We start from the raw sequence: 18,538 nt of genomic DNA, 5'->3' as shown, positions 1-18,538 counted from the left end.
AATGAATTGTTTAACTTAAATCAGGAAAAAATTCTGAAACTATGGAAATATGAAACAACTATGTAGTAACCTTGGTAAATTGTAAACAAAATTATGATACAGTATAAAAGAGCTAGACTTTTGTAAGTCTACGGGACATTCTCCTGGTTGCCGAAAGGCTGATGGTTCAGGGGACGTTGGGTAATATCTTGCTTCAATCTTCGGATTGGCTGCTGTACTTGTACTCCATTTGGCAGATATTCCACAAACCCAACTCTGAATAAGGCGTTCTCCCGCATCATCAAAAAGACCAGGGTTATAAACTTCGGTACAACTAATAGGTTTAGGCCTACAAGTTGTATCGGATGAATTGTCTGTTTGAAACGTATTTGTATATCATAGGAAGTTTAAATAAATCTTCGAGTAAAAAGGTCTTAATGATCTTTCATTTCAAACCTACATAGGTGATAATTAAAAATAAATCCTGCACCACAGACCTCGCAAGGGCTTGGTCCTACTAACCCTTAGAAGCCCCTGAGAAGTCCGATAAAAGGGTTATAACGAGACTAACATAAAGCCCTAAAGGCAGAAGGTGCGTGTCACAGGGAATCGTACCCAGGGCCTTTGTGTGTTTTTATACGATGTGCAAACATTTTTTTTATAATCACAGCATTATTTGGAACTACGACGTCTACGTGAATTATACGTTGAAATTTGATATTATCTTTAATGATTAGGTTACTAATTTGTGGTTATGTTCCATGTTAAATTCGTTGTTATGTTCTTATTCCAATGAAAATTTTTTGAGCTTTGTTGAGCATTTTGTACATAGCCCGTCTCATTTTCTCCCTCTCCCCTCCAAACCTTATGCGTCGCGCATGTTTCTTGTTTGTGTATATATGTACGTAAACTTATTTTTAAATGATTTGAAGAATGTGTTTTGAGCTTCAGAAAACACTATTTCACTGTGTTTTTTCCATAAGAATATTGATCGGAAACGACTCGTGTGCACAAATTTATTTATTTAACGTTTTTCTTTATTTCATGTAAATTCATTTATTGACTAATAAATATTTTTTAGAGCAACGTTAATATCATTTTCACTTTAAGCAACATTATTCCTGGTTGTTTACATTGTCCATTACACAATATGATAACGATTTACTACTCACGTGTTAACTTCTCGTCTATTTGAATGTCTCAAGAGTCCGAACATGATTTCATTATTAAGACACCCGACCTTTTTGGCAAAGTGGTTAACACATGACGCGACGACGCCAGGGGTTCCGGGTTTGATTCCCCGCATGACATTGCCGTATTTGGGTAGTGTCCCTTTATTAATTTCATCACTCATCCTCATCTTCGTGATTATCCTAAAATTGCAGAGAAGCGAAGTAAAATACACCCATGCAAGCAAATCAATTTAGTTAGACCGAACGCAGGAAGTGTTGAACTTCCGATCTAGCCGTCCATGTTCGAGTCCCGGACTGAGCATGGGTTATGTATGTCAGTAATCCTTCATCAATTGCATCTCATCCTCATAGTAATGATCAGTAAAATGTAGCAGAAAGTCACTTAAAGATACAAGAATACAAATGTAAGTAGAGACGAGTGTGATAGTTGTCGACAGCATACAAATTAAAGTGCATTACAATCACAAATTAACATTGCTTCTTGTCCACATTTCTCTTAAAAGCTGAATCTTGACTTTGTAGTTACTATTAATGGATCAAATTAAATTATTGGGAAAGAATTTCCTCATTTCTTAAACTGTAAGTGGACATAAATTGAAAGTGCAATGTCACACAACTCAATTTCCTGCCAGGGACAAATATCCAAGCATTGTTCACCAAACAGGTTTCGGCTTATTCTGCAGATTAACAATTTACTCTGTATGGGTGTTTCGTACATTGATCAACCAGCAATCATAGGTGGACAGCTTGTTACATCAAACCTTATTCATCACAAGAACATTTCTAACAAGTATAAAGTCATGCACTCCTTTACTTATTTTCTTCATTAATCGAGCTTTATTGTACACGTCAACAGAAAGTTATTTCTTTCTTCTACGCATTGGCACAGGACTGACGAAACACATAATGACGCTACATTCCGTTGTTGAGCAAAGATAAAGTTTGGTCAGAAGGGGTTTGAACAGCTAGTAGAAAGCTTACAATCGATAGGCTAGTTGCTTGAAAACGTCAATTCTGGGTATAATTCGGTTTCCTATAAAACATTTGTTGCCCTCTGTTTAGTAGACAGTAATACACGCCACAGCATGTTCAGCATATAATATTTTTGACTGTATGTCTGTGTCCATTTCGTGTGAATTTAAAACAAATTATTTGAATGGGATGCGTGTCAATGTGATGGTCATGGCATATTGCATATGAACTGTGCAAATATAAGGGAGAATTCACACCGAAGAAACACGCAACATGCAACATGAGATATGCAACACGCGACAAGCGACACTTGGTTTCGGGTTTCTTTGCTCAGTTTGCATGATGGTACCGATATAATTGCATTAATCAGTTTATTAGACACCCGAAAATAACGTAACAAGAGACATTGTTACATGTAAACTGCGTTGTAAAATTTGTGCAAGTTATGGAAACTTAGGAGAGGCATGTTGTGCACGAGAAAACTGAGAAATAATATGCACTGAAACCAAACTGTATACGCTAGACTTTTCACCCTGAATAAAGCGAACTAGTGTTGTCCACGGGACGAGACGGGACAGGCTTTTAAAAATTCGAGACGAGACGAGATTGACCATGTGTCATGGGACAAACGAATATTTTCGAGACGAGACAGCATTTCGACGAGACTTCCACGAGACGAGACATTACATTTATATTTTTATGAAAAGAAGTAATACATAGGGGTCTCCCCCGTGACGCAGTGGTTACGTCTTCGTCTTGTTATCAACGGGTCCCGGGCTCGATACCCGGTGGAGTCACATAGTGGTTCGGATCCCACTTTAAACTGTAGATACAGTTCCGATTAGCCTTACTGTGCATAAAGTGGACTTAAAACTAAATCAACAACAACAACAACTAAAGTGATACAGAAATATTGGGAATACCCTATGCAAGAATATAATTTATTTTATTTTTTTATAAACATTTTCAGAGGTGAAAAATTGAAAAAATAGAGGTGATGGGTCTGACAGCCCACCCGCATCGTATAAGCATGTTATTTCGCTTGCAGATCTTGAAATTAAGTAACAACAGCAATTCCTTAAGATATGCATCTTGTTCATTGCAGGGCCGGACATGGAGCTAAATAAGCTGCTCCTTCTTCCTGGAATTCTAGTTCTCGTCGGAGTCATGTGCTCAGCTATTGGAATTTCAATTGAGTTCCAGCAGAGGGGGTCCCCAGCGCTGGAGGCGAGGTTGGAAGTGGTGAAAAGAATCCTGCGGGAAGTTCCTCTCGTGGACGGGTAAGTCATTGCAATCAAAGGTGAAACAAATAAGATTCCTTATTATCGAGATTAGGGATTTCAACCCACCCTTCTCCTTTTTCTTGCCTTGCAAATCCAGCTAAACTCGCATTTCCATGCTGTTAAATGAAATACAGTTGTTGTAATTATTTTTCTTAGTAATAATAATACTTCTTTGGAACACGATTAAAATACATTACCTTAAAACTGTATGTGCCTACGAATTCTTAATGAAAACTGTTCACATAGTGAACAATATTTGAGAGAACTTCAAAATATTACGTTTAAAGCAGAGCAGTTGGCATTGTTGATTTCCAGGAAAGCTTTGATTAACGAGTAAACAGAAAATAATGAAGGATAAGTTATGGGAAAAGAAAATACTAGTTGAAAAGGTCGAAGCTTAAGGGCAATATAGTGGGGAAGTGACTAGCACATCGCGCTACGACGCCAGGTGTCCCGGGTTCGAATTCCGTCCTGGGCATGGATGTTCATCATATTATCACTCATCCCCATCTTCGCAAAATTAGCCAAAAAGTGGCACAAAAAGCGAAGTAAAATATAGCAAAGCTTAAGGGCAATATGTTGGAGGGAAGACTGTAAAGCCAACAGCGCTCACAGTGAGGGAGATGCTGAGCGTCTAAAGTGATCGACTTCCGATCGCGCTACCGAAGGTCTCGAGTTTCAGTCCTGTCGAGGACATGGGCGTTCCTTCTTGTGTTGCTTCGTGAATATCATCTTATCACAACTCATACTTATTTTTGCTATTAGTCAACAATTGCTTAAAGCGACGTAAAATGGGCGTGATGGAAGTCTGGCGTTTCTCTTCTCTCTTATTCCTTCTACGTGTACACCCACCGGCAATATTAAAGGGACACCTATATCCTGAAATACTCGCTTCCTTGCTTAGCGTTTTGTGAGTTGACTAACTCTACGTCGGTAGTAGAAGTTGCCATTGAAAATTTGCTATTAAAATCCACTTTTAGGCAGCACACATAAAGCGTTGCAGGAAAGGGAGTATTTCAAGATCTAGGTGTCTCTTTGTTATTGACTCTGGCTGTACCTAGACAAGATGGAAGTAAACCGTGGATAAGAATGCAGGCGTTGTGAAAATCGCAGTGTGAAGACATTATGTTAACTTGACATAGACCTTATGTAAATGCTCTGTAGGACCTTCCTAACATGGTCGGTTTGCACCGGACGGATATGGGAACGTAATATAATGCAATAAAGCCTGTTTAAGAGGCACATGCAGGCCAGCATAGGCACAGCAAGCTGTGACCTACACCCTGTCCCGGCTATTTCTGGAGCAAGCAAACAAAACAAGTATCTGCTCAAGTAGTGACTCGAGACGGCTCCACCAATGAACACGTGAGAGGAAATGGGATTGCGTGGAGGCGGGAAAGCGATTGCCGTTACCAGCCTTTGCAGCAGCTTGTACTGCTTCGTTCTGTCCACACGATTTCCCCCCTTCTCTGGATAACAGGGACTGGAAATAGTAGTAGAGTTTTATTGGTTTAGGTGAGTACTGTGGACACATGGAGAAGATTTGGTTTACGTTCCTATCAACAGCGAAAAACACTGTCAAAGTGGAAGCATTGATTCAACAAATATATATAGCGTGGATATTGGGTCGTGGGGAAAAGGAATGCCAAAGTCAGTCTCTTCAAACTCCATTGGAACTAGTCTGGGAAAGGTATTTCGATTAGTGAAACAGTGTTTGGAAGACTTAGAAAGGCAGGATATCATTAGAACCACGAAGCAACCGTAATGTTGGAACGAAGAGCAGCAGCTTCCATGAAGACGGGGGACGAGATAGCATTGTTCAGACACAACATGCCAAACAGATACACATGGATGTGTTCAATATAAATTGTATGATGAGCCAGGCAACCTTCTATTTCAGGCATGTCCAACGCGTCGATCGCGGAACGTTTTTTGGTCGATCGCAACTATCTATTGTAATTATACCAATATACCTTATTTGAATTCAACTTCTTTAATGTATAATGGATTGATGAATTTTTAACGCAAATTTCAGATTCTGAATATTTATCACTGCTATTCTTTCAATTTTTTTTAAGTGTGGCAGTTTTGAACCCCATCGTCTTTTGATCCCTTACCGACGCCAGCTGGTATGACAGCCGTGCAGGCGAAGATTCGCGCTGACTGCCAGTCGCCTTGCTGTGCTCGCGGGTCTAGAGTTCGTCTGTGTGACTGCCTGTCGAAGAGGTGAAAACAGTGCGTTTTTGCGAGTGTGTGGCAGTGTGATTGAGGTTCAAATGCGTATATACGTATGTGCGTGTGTAATATCGTTGTTTGAACAGCTAGAAAATGAGAGCTTCTAAAAAGAGCAAAAGCTACAATTTTGACAATGAGTGGGAAAGCGAGTAAGTACTTTTTTGTAATGGTGAAAGACAAATGTTGTTGTTTAATTTGTAAGGCCTCAATATCATTGCCAAAAAAGGGCAATTTAGAGCGTCATTATAAAGAACTCCATAGCAATAAATACGATGCCGATTTTCCGACCAAAACTGACATTCGTAAAGCTAAACTGAATGAACGTAAATCAAATTTAGTTGCTCAACAACAATTTATGATGAAACCAACCTCAAAAATTATCAAAGCTACCCTGTGTTCCTTCAAAGTTAGCCACCTGATAGTTAAGAATTGCAGATCGTTTATCGAAGGGGAAATCGTAAAAGATTGTTTTCTGGAAATAACCGATAATCTTTTTTAAGGAAATAAGAACCAGAAATAGATATCTGCTGATGTTAAAGGTGTTCAATTATCAAGAAACACTGTCGTGCGGGAATCAAGAAAATGAGTGAGAACATAACTGAACAATTGAAAGATCTCTCCAATTGTGTTGCTCCTCACTCCAATTGGACGAATCTACGGACATCAGAGAGACAGCTCAGGTACTAGTTCTTCTTAGGATGGTTTTGATATATTTTAAAGTTAAAGAAGAACTTTTAGGGATGATATCTTGAAAGGCAGAACTATATGTCCGAACATATTTAATTCATTTCATTATTGTGTTACAAAGCTTAATGTTCCATTGCACAAACTGGTTTCCATTACTACTGATGGGGCAAAATCAAAGACCGGGCACGTTAACGGCTTTATTGCCCTCTGCCGACAGCATGAAGCATACCACTGTATTATCCATCAACAAGTTTTGGCAAGCAAAAGGCTTAACACAAAAACAGTCATGGACATAGCTTTTAAAATAGCAAATTCCATTCGTGGTAAATCACTTCAAAGGCGGCTATTTAGTCTCACTCTTGAGGAAGGACAACCTGATATCATTTTTCACATTGGTGTCAGTGGCTGAGTAGGTAGTCAGACGTCTCACTAACCAAAATATAAGCCATTTCATTTAAACACAAATTACTTTATTTGAATTATTTACTGTATTATTTGTATATTTTCCCTACGGTGCTTAACGATTAATGTAGTAGCTCACTGCCTGTTCTAACAATAAAGAGTACATCACTACTTGATTGAAGTTGTACATGGCTGTTCTATTTGTATAAAAGGGAAAGCACACTGCGGGACAAATCGTTCGATGGATTTATTAAGGGAACTATACTGGTACTAATTTACGACAAATATTCGGATCAAATATACTGGTTTAAGTAACTCTTGATGAGGTTGGACATGTTGTTTCAAAAAGCGATGGAGAATCAATGCGTTACAGGGAGAAGGAAATAGAAGACTTGTTCGTACGAGAGCTCAATATTCAGTGGAAAGGCCAAATTTTCAAATACTCTAAAAGTAATAGCCTAAAAACTCTGGGAGAAGGGAAGAGTACTACATTAATCTATGCATGGAGATAAAATCCAACTAGTTTCATTAACAGTTTTTAAGTTTTTGAGTATTTGGTTTTAAGTCCACTTTATACACAGGGAGGCTAATGGAGGATGGACCTACAGTTTAAAGTGGAATTCAAACCACTTGTGCCTCCACCGGGTTCGATTCCCGGAGTGGGTGATCTAATGTCGGAATTTTGCCGGCCTTGTCCCCACATAAAGCGGCTCTGGGTCTCACCCAGCCTCAAAGCAATGAGTACTTGGGTGCAAGACTGCGAGGGGGGAGGGTCTAAAGAGGATCGAAGCGTGGTGCTGATCAGATCACTTTCAAAATAGCCGAGACCGAGAATGTGTGGGTCCCTATACCCACATCCCCTAAATGTGCCTTCATTGCACGGTGCTGTAAGCACGGAGAATTTGAATGTTGCCTTACGATAATAAAAAGGAAGGGTCAAAAACAAAGGCTAGCTTAGGGGTCCGAATCTTATGAACCCCTCATGTGCAAGTATGTACATGAATGGAAAATCATCATCGGTTAGTAATCATGCAAATATGTGTTCGCGCTATAAATACAGTATTTGGAATCTTGAATTTGACGTCTGAGTATGCAGTGAAACCGCAGGAGCAAAATCCCTGGGATTCCTCTCCATTACACCTTTTAGGACATATCTGTAATATATGAGATGAGAATATACATCTGTGCGTATTTGCCTTGAAATAACCATTCCCGGCAGGAGCCATCTTCTCCTCTACGATATTCTAAATAAAGAGATGGAAAAAAGACGAGGAAGTAGTTTGCACATGGAGAATTGCTCCCTGAGTAGCAGTTTCTGGAAGGAAGCAGAGGAGAAAGCCCAATATTGAGCTTACTACGCATGCCATTCACCGGCGGGGGCAAATTTCAGAAACTGAGGACAGGATTGGAACGAGAAGAAAATAGGGGTGATGGGGTTCCATGGGGGAAGCGCTTCTTTTAAAACCAGGGAAATCATTTTCGGCATTCCGCAAAGTTTAAATTTCACCCTCAATATTGCATTACGGGTACGTTGTATAAAATATCGAATTTCATTGGAAAGATTCGTTTTCTTCTGCCAGAGGAAGTTATTTTCAGAAGGATAGATTTCAATACAGTAGAAGGATACCTCAGTCGATAAATGCAGAAGGAGGTAGAAATATTTAAAATAGGAAACTGGATTTCACTGATAGAGCATGTTTCAGAATAGGTATGTTTTTAGGAACATTTTGGACTTAGGTAGACCCAACCATAATGCGAAATCCTGGCAATTAATATTTCGTGAGCCATTACAGGCACACAGGGTGTAATGTGCGATACTGGTACAAAGATTAATAAATTGCGAAATTAAGCAGTGGATTTCAACACAGCCACTGTATTTCATTATTATTTTGTGTTCTTATTTATAAATCTCATTTTTTTTTACCTATACACGATTATATAACAGCTGCAGACCACATTAATCAAAAATGGATTTTTATAGCAAACGATATTATCAAAGCATGTCATGCGAATGAGTTAATTATTGTTTGAAAATAGCAGCCGACCTTTGCACATACAATCAAAGTATGGCTCAATCAGTCGTTGGTGCAAGACAAATGTTAATGTAATTTTACTCTCATACATGGAAACCATAATAGCAGGGTTGTTAAAGATCCAGGAATTTAAAAAAAATCAATTCCGGTCCAGGATAGAAAATCAGCAAGCATTAATGGGTCATGCACAGAAAGAAACCTTTTTGTTTAAAGTATATCAAATCTGTCCAGGGCCTCCCGATGGCGCAGTGGTAAAGTGGACTTAAAGTCTACCTCCGTGGCGGAGAGGTTAGCAGAGCTCGCTACAACGCCAGGGGTTCCCGGTTCGAGTCCCGGTTAAGACATGGGTAGTTGTGTTTGCCTGCCATGAGAAAAATCGAGAAAATAGTCCAATTGATATGAGTGAAAGTCGCGTGAATGATGGGGACTACTTCCGCATAGGGGTATTCCTTTAAAAAAAATAGTGGTAGTGTTGTCGCCTTGTAATCAAGGAGTTCCGGGTTCCCGGTGGAGGCATATAGTGGTTCGGAACCCACTTTAAACTGTATGTCCAGTCCCAATTTGCATTACTGTGTATAAAGTGGACTTAAAACACCAACTCAATCAACCAATCAATCAAATCAGTCCAGAATTTTTTTTCCGGATCAATTTAAATACGGTAGAGGAACCTCTTTCCCGGGTGAACTTGAGTATCTATAATTTTTAATCCGCTTGTATGTTGGTGAATTTCTTCATTGGATAAAACAGTTACATGAATATAAAGTCAAATTTAAATACTATTTCATGGATACTTTTCACTACTTCAATTAACGTCTCGTGAAACATTCAATTTGCATAATGGAATTTCAATTAATACACATTACAGCCACATCTGAAGGGTGGTTGAGATGTCACGTTGCAGACGTCTCATAACGTGTCTACTGCTCATGGTTGTCCACGGTGACGTTATATAAAAAAAGGCATAATCGAACACTCCCGGCACCTTCCAGATAGCGCTTGGGAACCAACTTTACGTTGTAGGTCCAGTCCCGATTGGCATATCTGTGCATAAAATCGAACTCAATCACTACTGAACGCAGTAATTGATTGATTTGGTTTTAATTTACTTCACATTTCTTCCACTTTTGGCTAATCGTGAAGATGAGTAATACTGATCATATGATGAAAGTGATGAAGGGACACTCACAAAGAACACGTATGGGGAGGACGGAATTCGAACCTTGTAGACTTAGCGCACTGTGTTTGGACGCTACTAGTATAACAGCGAAGATAGCATACGTAGCGTACTCAACTCTGTGTGGCTAGTTATGTTGTCACAGAGGAAGATAATTTTGCTTCGCATGACGAACATAATGTGCGTACTGGGCGCAGCTTATTTTGTTATTACTATTCATATGCATACGCAGTGTGTCTACAAAGTTTTTAGACTGGCTTAAAAAATAGTGTAAATATGTAGGACTTATAAGAATTAGTTCATCTTGGATGTTCATCCCTCATAAGTCTACACAATTAGTGGCGTGGCTGTACAATTGCTGGATGCTGCTGTGGAAATCTTCTTTTAGGACTGTGTTTAGGTGCCTCGTAACAGCTTCTAAAATTTCATAAATGGTGTCAAAACTTCGGGCCTTCAGGTGTGATATCAATTTTTGGAATACAAAATAGTCTACCAGTGCAAAATCTGGCAAATAATGTGGGTTGTTTAACACAGTTACTAATTTACGTGCCAAAACTGTTGGAAAACAATTGCCTTGTGGGTTGGAACATTGTCATTCCGTAGGAACCGATCACCGGATGCAAGCAGCTCTGTTTTTTCTCATTGCGATCTGAACCGCAACCTAATGCAACGTGTCTTTTTGTAAACCAATATCCATAGCAATCAATTTCAGTGACTGTGCACGGTTTTCATTCAGTTTCTATGGAACCTTTTCAACATTTCATCAGTTCGACTGGTGGAGGGCTGCCCTCCCTGGGATCAGCCGCCATATCTTCCCGACCAACACGGAATCTACCATGCCAAATGAAAGCATTGGCACTACAAAGGCTTCATTGCCATAAGCAGTTTTATGTATTTGGAAGGTTTCTGAAGGGGTTTTAACGAGTTTTACACAAAACGTAATCGCCACTCTTTGTTCTGTTTCAAATTCCTGACGAGGGTATAAAACACTGATTTGAAAGCTCTAACTCACTCAATATTACACAGAAACTGGCACCGATTTCACTGCACACTCACTACATGTGACACAACGTAATACATGATGCTACATGGTAGCATTTATCTTGTTACAGTGTTGCCAGTCTAGAAACGTAGTAAACACACTGTGTATGCTTTGTTTCATATATTCATACTACGTACTATATCAAATGAGGATTAAGAATGTACAACACGGCATACATAAGAACAGGCTGCAAAATTCTTGCCTTACCTCGCTCTAAATTTATTGTAGGTTGGAAAATATTAGCTTGTAGTATCATATATTACAGAGTATTATTCTATCGGTCAATTCTTTACTTGTATCTTGGGAAGTGTACGATCTCTTGGTATCTATTGTAGTGCGTCTTATGCATGGGTGCGGTGCACGTAGTATGTCCAGATGGGTCAATGTTCTTCTCTGTACTGAGAGAAATCAATGTCGACTGGTTTATTAATATTGAAGGGAACGTAACTGTTATAAAACAGCTTGGAGCTCTGTTGACATATAGTTAACAGATCGCTATAAGGGAAGTGTAGGACATAATGTTCCAAAATGTAGGACACAAAACATTCGCAATAAATAATACATATTTCTACAGAGTAATTTAAAATTGAGACTTTTCAGTTAAAAAGAAGAAAAAAAAAGATTCCTTAATGAATATATTTATGAGAGACTGGACAGTCAAACTCTTTGATATTATATGGACAAGTACCAAACTTCTTACAGACTTTATGAAAAAATCTCGTGAGTCCGTTGTGCTGATGGTAATGAAAGTAATCTCTCAACTTTTGCATTATGACCTGCAATGGCAAACAAATATTCAGCAATTACCGTAATTGAAATGGTTCCAGAAGTTTCATCTTGGGTAGTTTTTAATTGAATAACAGGGTGTCTACCAAAATAACAAATCCAAAATTCTTGAGTTTTTCAGGACTTTTTCTTTACATTTTTTTCGTTTTTCTTTACCGAAGTAGGAGTCGAATAAATAAGGGTTAAGTTGTAAATTAGCAATTAATAAAATAATATTTAATAAGAAAATACTACCAAAGGGCCGGTTAAAATGAAAACTGCAGCATCAAATCAGGCGATCGAGCCGGCCAGGGAATCGAGCCGCCTAGGTCAATCCATTTCTTTGGTCAATTTTCATCCAGCCACAGTCGCACGCCCAAGCAGAAGTAATGATGGGCGTAATCAACAATCATTTGATCGGGCCATTTTTCCTGCCCCAAATCTTAAAAGGCATCACTTATGAACATTTCTTGAGGAACGGGATGGCAATGTTGTTGGAGGATGTGCCTCTAGCTACAAGACGTGACATAATTTACAAGCATGATGGCTGCCCAGCTCGATCCCCCTATCGATTTGAAGCCTTGCGACTTTTACATTTGGAGCCACATGACAAGACACAGGTAAACTCGCAAGACGAGCTCAGGGAGAGGATCTTAACAGCTGGTCAACACATCAAGGACACCATCACATCACGAGTTAAGAGACCAAATGTCCGTAAAAACCTGCGTGCCTGCATTCGTAACGGAGGTGCCCACTTTGAGCAAGACGTGTAATGTTCTTTAATTGTATTGTGCATTGATTCCATTCACATGAAGATGAATGAAGTATTATTTCTTGTACACAAATGTGAATGTTAGCAACATTTGTACCTTGTTGGATAGCAGATGTAACAAGGAAGTAATTTAAGTAATTTGTACGCTTCGTGTCATACCATTTTTGTTATTAATACGTTGCCAAATAAACTAAGAGTGCATTTTTTTATCATCACTTTAAGTTTAGACCCACCCGGTACTTACATGTGATTGTTATTTGGGAAAAACTTAATTTTCAACGAACCACTTATTTGTTAGCTATCAGAAAACGCTGAAATAAGTTCCATACAATGAGCAGTTTTTTCTCAATTCATCTATTTATGTGGAAAATTGTCATTTTTAAAAGAAACAATTGAAATTCGATTATCTCGAAAACTACTAATTTTCGGACGGGGTATCATGTGGTCAAATTTATTGCAAATTGTCTCTACTTTAACCCCTTTCAGGGAATACATCTAATTACCAGTCACCCTGTATATACATACCACAGGCAACATAGTACATACATTTAGGTAAGAAGTATTTCATAAGTATTGCACACTGTAAATGGTAACATTTATAATTAACAATCTAAATTCTATCAGAATTTGGATTTCTATTTGGATCAGAGCATTCTTACCAAACATTTTTCATTTCATATCATAGCGATTATTATCGATTGTTGGCAAAAATTTCATTCTTAAAGGAGACTTGGTTATTAGACCTATTCTATTTGAAGAGACTTTTAAAGGAGGCAACAGCTGGCTATGCTGGGCAACCTGACGGTACTGCACCTGGGTTTAATTGTTCTTTCAGTTCTCCCCGATGGCGTAGTGGCAACGTCGTCGCATTGTAATCAAGGGTCCCAGGTTTGATACCCGGCAAAGGAGCTCACTTTAAACTTTAGGTAGAGTCCCCATTAGCCTATATGTGTACAAATAGGACATAAAAGAAAAAATCAAATAATACAATTCAGCTGTGTCGAAACCCATAAATTAAAATTAGTCAATTAGACAATATCAAAAATGTCTGTCCAATCTGATTGGCTAAATCACGTTAATGCTGTAACGTTCTTTAATGCGAATATTTAGTTTAGTAGTTTAGTTAACTTTGGTGTAGTTAGTCGGGTCCTGAAGAACTACTTTCTTTGCTTGAGTTTGTTTTTTCGTATATTGAATGTAATCACAATTTATTCTCATAGCCACAATTAACACAGCAACCTTTCATTTTATTGTAACTAAATTAACATTGGGGTTCGTCGTGCTGACCTCACGTTACTCCATGTGCAGTTGCGCCAGAGCTTTTTAAACAATTATATCTATTTCATTAGAATTGCAGAAAGTAAATTGAAATTCAATGTATAAGACAGACAAGGTTTGTGTGGAGTGCAGTAGACTATTATATGTCACAGAAACCCGGGCGCGATGCAGAAGTAGGGAAAAGCAGCTTGGAGCTTAATAAATGTGGCTATGGCTAAGAATGGAGCGTGTGAAATGGACCGTCAAGGTAAGAGCCTAAACTCTCTTTAGAAGAGTTGCAAGTAAAGGGGCCATGCTACAAGGGATGAAGAAAAGGAAATGGAATTGACTAAGAAGAACTTGCCTACTAACAGGTGGGCCTGAAGATATAGTTAGAAGCGTTGGAAAGTGTTACAGAAATAAAAAGATGCCATTTAGTAGATGCTGATCCTGCGCTGATATAACGCAGTGTTCAATATCAGAAAGTCTGGAGCTTGTAGTGAGCATACCTATTAGAGTGCCGCAAGGAGAGGATTTCGCTCGGACGACGCTTGATAGCGCATGGAATTGATAGCTTATTAGCTCGAACAGGCAAAACGAGAGGTATATACTCGAAACAAAGTAGTACACTCGTATAACTGTATTTTGTCTCTAGTATTGGACACTCAAATATAAATCGTGAAGTAAGAAACGCAGTGAAATTGAAACTTAAGTAAACATAGTCATCATCTCCATGTTAAAATGTCGTTTAGTTTATCATACCAATACACAGTGCTGTATGAAAATTTATGATTGTGGGTTGAAACTACCAAGTGGAATATGTTACAAATAATATGTCTACGTGTCACACTAAAATGATCTTCCATTATATACGCTCGTGGGTGGGAGACTCAAACAAGTACAATCGAGCGAAAGTGGTCCCATGCATTACTCCAATGCCAGTTATATAGATGCCATGAAGGCGTATAAGGGCGTATAGGGGAATGATTGAATATTTAATTTTGGTTTTATTACATTTCAATTCATTTTACTTTAATTGAAGTTTAATAACATGAATTTCTTTTGATCTTTGCAGGCATAACGATTTGCCGTGGAACATCCGAAAGTTCTTGAGGAACCAGCTCCGCAACTTTCTCTTCAACGAGGATCTCCGCCAGGAGGAGCCTTGGTCGAAAAGCTCCTGGTCGCACACGGACCTCCACAGACTGCGGCACGGGATGGTTGGTGCTCAGGTAAAGATCAGGCACTTAGGCTGAGAAACTCTCTCTAAATGCATGCGATATTTATTTATTTATCAGCTATAACAGAGCTCTGGCTCCAATTACAATAGGTATACATAGAGTAAAAAAACAATTAAAAAATTACAAATACAACAATACAATACAAGAGAAGAAGAAAGAAAGGGATAACATAACTACAATAATAATTGCATAAATAATACCAGTATACATTTTTGCAGTGCATAAATATAATATAATAAATGATATTTATAGAAAACTATGTTCACATACATACTCATATATAAACACATATACACATAATTATATTTACATACATATTCATGTACACAGAAAGATATAAAATTCTGTAGGGGTTTAATTTATTCTTAATGTTCTTTAAAGAATAGACAGGAATTGCTTGAAAGACATAACAAAGTCCAAGTTTCCGCCGTTCCTGACTATTCCATTGTGCTTAATGCATAGTCGTGGAATGGGCGAATTCTGGTAGACTGTTGAGTGGGATTTACAGTAATAAAATGGCTGCCTGAACCGTAACATGTCCTTCTTAGCTTTAAAATTTAATGTTTGGAGACTTGGGCTGTCGACTAGCCCGTTAATTAACTTATATAAAAATAATTGATGTCAAACCACTCTCCTTATGTACTACAAAGGTGTAACATTGAATTCACTGAGTAGTTGTTTGTATGATACCTGCTCCTGAAAAGATGATCTTTTGTATTTTTTGTAATACAAGTAACGAACAAATTTCTGCTGAATAATTTCTATCTTTTTGCTATTACATGGTGTGTAAGATTACCAAACTACACTTGCATATTCTAATTTGGTTCGAACAAGGCAATTAAACAGGGAGGTCAGTGCTCTTTCACTATATAAGTCTTGTGAATTTCTAATTAAGAACCCTAAAGTTCAGTAAGCATCATTACAACTCTCATAAATATGTGTTACAAATGATAATTATTTCAGAAGAGCCATTTGTCCTTACCTCAGAAATACGTATTCTCCGTTAACGTTATACGAGCATGACTTGGGTTTCCATTGCGACGGTGATATTTAAGAAGACTTTTATTCTTGGAATTTATTACTATAGAAGGATATACCCTATTAATCACTTTAATATATTAGTGGTTGTTAAAGTATTTTCTTTTTAATATTGTACATCTTTAGACTCATTTAAGTGCCTAAAATAGTGGAGGCACAAGTGGTTCGGATCCCACTTTAAATTGTAGGTCCAGTCCCGATTAGCCTTACTGTGCATAAAGTGGACTTAAAACACCAACTCAACTCAACTCAACTCAATTCAAAATAAGGATAGTTGTTCTTTTCATCTCATAGCTTCCTATTCAACTACTATCCACACCCACATAATAATCTTTGATTTGCTTTTTTTAAAATCACGATATTCCTGCATTAATACAGGGTGGTTCATATGTCCCAGAACATCCTATTTTCTCTGAAACGGGTGGGGAATGGCAAATCCAACTTCACCTGGCTACATAAGGTAATTTGTACCGTTACAGCTATCACAAAACTAATAATAGCATTGCATTTCTTGGAAACTTGTAATGTGTTTTGATACCACACATGGCTCTCTTGTCACTTGGAAAGTGTGACCTCTATCTAAAATGGCGAACCTTAAGAGCCCGTATGAGGGTCACTCGAAAAAAGCACCGGACAGATGTCATTTATTCTTCCTAGTCTTACCAATATTGATTCCACTTCCCCCTTCGAACGCAAATCCATTGCATGGAAGACCTATTGAGACTTTGCTGCAGGGAGGGTTGCTCTGTCGAAAGAAACAGACAAGGTTCCCTGTCCACTACTCCCCTTCCCCCCGTTCAAGAAGGTTAGACTCTGACCATAACAGACCTTTTTTTCAGCCCCCACGGTTTCTGTGACAAGACAACACTTTTTTCGAGTGTCTGAAAAAAGAAAAACACACATTGACGAACATCGCAATACAACTTACATTTAATAGAGCCAAGGACTATTTAGGGTAGGTGGGGTGTCCAGGGAGTCCGAATCTTCCACGAGAGACTTACGAAGTACTAAAATTAAATAATGGAAATATGCTTGTTTTGTTTAGCATCTGTTGTATAATCGAGAGAGATGTATTTCCGTCAAACTTATTGTAAGGGAAGGATTACATTGGGGTCATACAACTTTGGATGACTGTATGAAAGAAGATTTATGCACACCACTACTTAAGTAATATGCTTAAATATTAAATTAAGAACTTTACTTTTCGTCAAATGGATCTAACATAATTTTTCGTTATTCAATTCCTTATCTCTTTCACAATCACATTGCCAGGGCAGTTGTTTTTATACAAATTGAAGCGATCTTAACTATTCATGAGCTAGATAATGAATACGTGCTGTTATATTCCTATTCTTATGCCGTCTTTTTCCCGTTCATGTAGTAACAATATTAATTAATATTTTAATATTATTAATTTAATATTACAGTTATTTTAATTTGTTTTCATTATTAGAAGAAGGTACCAACATCATAAGCGTGCGCAGACCCTCTGATAAGGGGGGCAAAAGCCTTTGGAAATTCAGTCAGATCGGGAAAGAAAAACCTCATTTTATCTCACTGTTTTAGTTTTTTGCATTGATGTGATATACAGGGTGGCTCAATAAGTCACTTAACACCCTCAGTACAAGGCCACTGCGGCATGGAATGTGAAAATGGCGATGACCAATCATTGCCTGGCCAAGGGGAAACCACATTGACGCCACCCACACGGTCGGCGGCCATCTTGATGTCCGCCATCTTGAATTCAACTTCAGAATTTTAAATTGGAAGGTGTTCGTGCGACATATCAAAATGGGCTAGAATTTCACGAGAAATGCAATGGTGAAGGTTTTTGCGACGTATCTTTAACCAGTAAAAAGTTATGACTGAATTCTTGTACCAATTTGCTCCTTTTCGAGGTATTAGAAAAATGCCTAAAAATTTGTTTAGCGCATCGGTAATGCATCGAGATCAAAGTGACGTCTAGGGAGAGAAGTTCGCATCCCATTGCACACGATTTTAATCGGATACATCCAAGAAGAGCTGCGCATTATAAATGGTTGTCGCGAACAATTTACAGTGTGACGCTTCCATTGAATTAAAAGTCCTTCACAGTGACAAGGCTAATGTTTATGTTCATAAGGAAGTTTATAAACAGAATATTCGATGCTTTTTATCTGATAACCCATTTTCGACAGATCAAAGCTGAATGGTTAGTGTTGGTAAGTTAATGGTGTGGCGTGCTGTGTGGAACATAATTGGTTAGTCTATTTTCCATCAACGGAACCTTAAATGCTTAGGGCTACTTGGATTTGTTAAATAAACAGTTTTTTTCATCCTTGCTTATGGAAGAAGGTACTTTTTACAGAGTTTTTTTCAATAGGCAGGAACACCAGAACACTTATGGGAACGTTATGAAGCAGTTTCTGTCCAAAGTAAGTTATCAGATGACAAGGGTCGCATATTCTGTTTATGAACTTCCTCAT

The 18,538-nt window shown here is 38.2% G+C and overlaps 1 protein-coding gene across 1 annotated transcript in view; it reads left to right on the top strand.

Annotated features, from left to right (window-relative positions):
- Window positions 1–18,538, top strand: part of LOC145980365 (dipeptidase 1-like) — a 203,266-nt gene that overhangs the window by 79,697 nt on the left and 105,031 nt on the right. The window contains exons 3-4 of the mRNA XM_083113427.1: window positions 3,250–3,424; window positions 14,870–15,026. Of these exons, the coding sequence (XP_082969553.1) occupies window positions 3,250–3,424; window positions 14,870–15,026 (332 nt within the window). The remainder of the gene's footprint in view (window positions 1–3,249; window positions 3,425–14,869; window positions 15,027–18,538) is intronic.

This window comes from Lepisma saccharinum, chromosome 27 (assembly GCF_977018435.1).
Source record: "Lepisma saccharinum chromosome 27, izLepSacc3.1, whole genome shotgun sequence".
NCBI lineage: Eukaryota > Metazoa > Arthropoda > Insecta > Zygentoma > Lepismatidae > Lepisma > Lepisma saccharinum.
Note: the sequence above shows the minus strand (reverse complement) of the source record. Positions and strands in the feature narration are given on the sequence as shown.